This window comes from Drosophila ananassae, chromosome XR (genome assembly GCF_017639315.1).
Source record: "Drosophila ananassae strain 14024-0371.13 chromosome XR, ASM1763931v2, whole genome shotgun sequence".
Taxonomy (NCBI): domain Eukaryota; kingdom Metazoa; phylum Arthropoda; class Insecta; order Diptera; family Drosophilidae; genus Drosophila; species Drosophila ananassae.
Window position 1 is genome coordinate 16,219,910 of NC_057932.1, and position 4,110 is coordinate 16,224,019.

The 4,110-nt window shown below is 37.9% G+C and overlaps 1 protein-coding gene across 1 annotated transcript; it reads right to left on the minus strand.

Moving 5' to 3' along the window:
- Positions 1-2,142: 2,142 nt before the first annotated feature.
- On the minus strand, positions 2,143-3,891 carry LOC6505176. The gene is made up of 2 exons (XM_001965449.4): positions 3,492-3,891; positions 2,143-2,692 (listed from the first exon to the last, which is right to left on the minus strand). Exons 1-2 carry the CDS (start codon positions 3,786-3,788, stop codon positions 2,471-2,473), a joined length of 519 nt encoding a protein of 172 aa, XP_001965485.1. The 5' UTR covers positions 3,789-3,891; the 3' UTR covers positions 2,143-2,470.
- Between the last annotated feature and the right edge of the window lie 219 nt (positions 3,892-4,110).

The following is a 4,110-nucleotide window of genomic DNA, read 5'->3' on the forward strand; positions in this document are numbered from 1 at the left end:
AGAAACACGTTCGCAGTCCCACGAATGGATACCTGCTCCCCTTTTTGTTCTCTTTTTATTTATTTTTTTTTTCATTATTTTTTTGTTTTATTTTTTTGTATTTTTTATTATTTTTTTTTTTTTTTGTGGATCATTCCTTGGCCAGCGCCAATTTCGACATTAACGCCGCCGACGGCGCTACGCAGCTTGTTAACGTTTTTTAATGCCCTCCCGATTCAAAGGTTAACAATCAGAGACCAGAGATGTGAACAGAAAAGGAGGAACTCAAATTGGAGTGGGCATGATCATCATCATCATCATCCACATCATCATCCACATCATCATGATCATCGCCATTGATAATAAGCCGCTCATTAAAGAAGTCAGGAATTTTCACAGCTTCCTTGATTTCCCTACCCTGCCACTTGTCCTTCTCACCGGGAGAGGCCTCACAGGGCGACATCCTTAAAGGACAGCTGTCCCGAATACCACCCAAAAATAAAGATGATTTTTACAAAATATTCTGTAGTGCATAATTGCATCTTGTTGAGTGGACGAGAGAGAGAGATCGGGATCTGTATCGGATCGGGAATCTAGGACGTGTGGGCGTGTCTACCAACTCCGGTGGTCAAAAATGTAACATTTTCAATTGATTTTTGTTCAGAAAATGGAAAAAAAAAGGAGGAGTGCTATAAAAATATATAGAACTCTGTCTTTAAAATGTTTTTTAAATAAAAGGATTTTTATTTTAGATAGCTAGGTGTTGTAGTTTCTGAGTTATAGACTTTTTAAGTAAGATATCAGTGCTATAAAGTTTATATTCTATTGTACTATATTTAGTATAGAGTATATATCACACTTCCTTTTTATAAAAGTACCAGGCATCAATACAGGAGCTATTTTGGTCTAAAGATTATAGCTTTTTTAGCTTTGAAATTATTATTTTAAGATAATAATCTAATAATCTCTAACCTGTATCTCTATCTGTATCTCTCTATAAAGGATCTATAATCTTTATAAGTACCGGGTATTAATACAAAATTATTTTTTTTTTTATTTTATTTAAACTGTTCAACTATATTGACTTTTTAACTATAAAGATGGAAAAGGATAAGGTTATATTACAGTTATAGAGCTTATATTATCAACCTTTCTTGTCTATAAGTACTGGATATTAATATTATATATTTTCATTTAAAGTTTATAGCATTTTACGATTTGAAAATATACTTTTTACTTAATAATCTAATAATTTGTAGTATATTCATAGCAATTAATAGCACAATCCCCTTTCTATAAGTACCGGGTATCAATAAAAGAGCTTATAAGCCCACCATATGCCTAGTTTTAGTTCCAAAAACCAAAACTCTCAAGGAACTAAGGCCTCAATACCAAAAATTCTATTAAAATAATTAACTTTATAGGTACCTACCCCACAAACCCACTTTTTTTCCTAGTCTCTAAGACACAGAAACCCCTAAGCTTAGTTCAATATAATCAAGTTTATGGCACAATCCCCCCCGCCACCCGGCACATCTTGATCTGATAAGTACTGGGTATAAATACAGGTGCTTATTATCTATGTAACCCGGAGATAGTGGCATGTCCGGCTCTAATAGCTCAATTGGCAGTGTCATAAAAGCCAGATTTGGATGCCAAATGGCCCTTTTTCCCGAAAGCGATCTCATGCCAGTTACGCCACAGAGTTCCAGTCCTCAGTCCTCAGTCGCAGTCGTAAAAATAAAAGTCATTGACTCAATTTTGGAAATGCCTCACACACGATGCCGCAAAAGGCTAAAAAAAAAAAAAAGAAAAAAAAATATTTGTGCTGGAAAGGGGCTAAGGTAAAGGGGGCGTGCCAGCAGGCGCTTGTGATTATCCTTTCGCACGTTCGGCGTTGCTTAACAAATCATAAATATGGCCCGGGCCGTCGCCGGTACCTCTGTTATTGATGGTGGTGGTCGCTGAAAAAAAACCACAAAGCAGCAAAAAATCAGCAAAGAAAAAAAAAGCATCAGAAAAAGCAACAAAAAAAAGCAAGGAGGAGAAGCACCAGCCAAGCCATCCAGCCATCCAGCCATCCAAACGAGAACCAGGTTTCCAACATTTTTATGGAGGCCCCCAGCTTGAAGACCCCCAACTCCAAAAAAATAAAAAAAAAAATAATAATATACTTCAATCATTTAATAAGCGCTGTTGCCTCTTGTTGTTGTTGTTGTTGGGTTGTTTTGGGCCACGACAAAAGAAGCCTTCCGCCATGTTATTAACTTATTCATAACAATAACGAGATCAGCACGAAATACCGAATCCGTATCCGAATCCGAAACTGAAACCGAAACAAAACTTTTTAGGAAGGAGACACATGGAGTGGGGGTTTGGGGCTTTGGGCTTTGGGGAGTTTCAACTTTTGGGGGTAATCCTTAAGAAAACACTGGCACTATCCATATCCAAGGATCTCTAAAGGATTCAGCCAAAAGACATCTAGGCTCATTTAATAATTCTTTTTTTTGCTTTGCAAACACTGTCCGCCATTTCGGGCCATCGACTTTCGAACAGGACGACCACAAGGAGTCTTCTTTGGGAGTCGCTCTGGCGAGGGCAGGGGCGTGGGTGCTGGACGAGGATTGGAGGAATCATTTGGCTTGGTTCTGGTCGAGTTTTCCGGTTGCAATAACTTCCTCAGAGGTCGATTTATTTGGGAGTTCTTATTAGCCTAGGGGAGGGAGTTATTAGAATGATATAAGTATTTAATTTCAGGCTTGTAGCTCTTATACTTTAGGAGATATACGAAAAAGAACAATTTGGCGGACACGCGGACAAGCGGACAGGGTTTCTACTACTTTCCTAAGAAAGAGAAGGGGAAAAAAACTAGGGATAAAGAAAGAGGTTATTTTAATGATATAAGTATTTAATTTCAGGCTTGTAGCTCTTATACTTTGGGAGATATACGAAAAAGAACATTTTGGCGGACACGCGGACAAGCGGACAGGGTTTCTACTACTTTCCTAAGAAAGAGAAGGGGAAAAAAACTAGGGATAAAGAAAGAGGTTATTTTAATGATATAAGTATTTAATTTCAGGCTTGTAGCTCTTATACTTTGGGAGATATACGAAAAAGAACATTTTGGCGGACACGCGGACAAGCGGACAGGAGTTCATCTACTTTCCAAAGAAAGAGAAGGGGAGAAGAAACTAGGGATAAAGAAAGAGGTTATTTAAATAATATAAGTATTTAATTTCAGACTTGTAGCTCTTATACTTTGGGAGATATACGAAAAAGAACGATTTGGCGGACACGCGGACAAGCGGACAGTATAATTCTTAGTTTTCTAGAAGAGAGAAAGGAGGGAGAAGAATCTAAGAAGAGATTCTGATTCTACAACCTAAATAGTATCCAAAAATATAGTTTCAAAGCTCTAGCTTCTATATTTTAGAAAATAAACAACTTAGAACTCTTATGCGGACACGCGGACACACGGACAATAATATTTTATAAAAAAATCGACCTATTACCTTTGAAATTTTACTTGGCAACTGCGATTGACTTAGCAGGCATTCCTTAGAACTCAATACACCCATCCGACTATCCATATCCGTTCTGGCTTCCGATTTTTCCTGGCTTCCAAGGATCTCGTCCTGGCGATTCTGTTGCTGTTGGATCAGTTGCCACAGTCGACGGGGATTCATGAGGAACTCGTCCTGGCAAAATAATTTGTCCAGCTCGGCAATATTATCGCAAAGTCTTCGATGATGACTCAAACAGCGACGCAGTCCTGCATTCACCTTACTGATCACTTGCGAATTTTGCATCCTAGCGGGTTTATTTCAACTTCTAATTTATTTTATGCAGAATGCCGTCTGAGTCCTGAAACCGAAAAAAAAGAATAGCCTAACCGAAAAAAGAACAAAAAAAAAACTAATAGTGTGACTTATTTTTTTTTTTTTTTGTAAATTCCAGACTGCTGGGTTGTTGGCTTCAAATCGATAGGGGGGATCTCCGGCATACTTTAGTTGTGAGTTGTGAGTTGTGAGTTTTTATTCCAGAATCACAGTTCATCAATCAAATCGAGTGGGGACGAAGATGAGTTATGGATCATTGATCGGCTGTGATGAGTTATGATGTTATGATCAA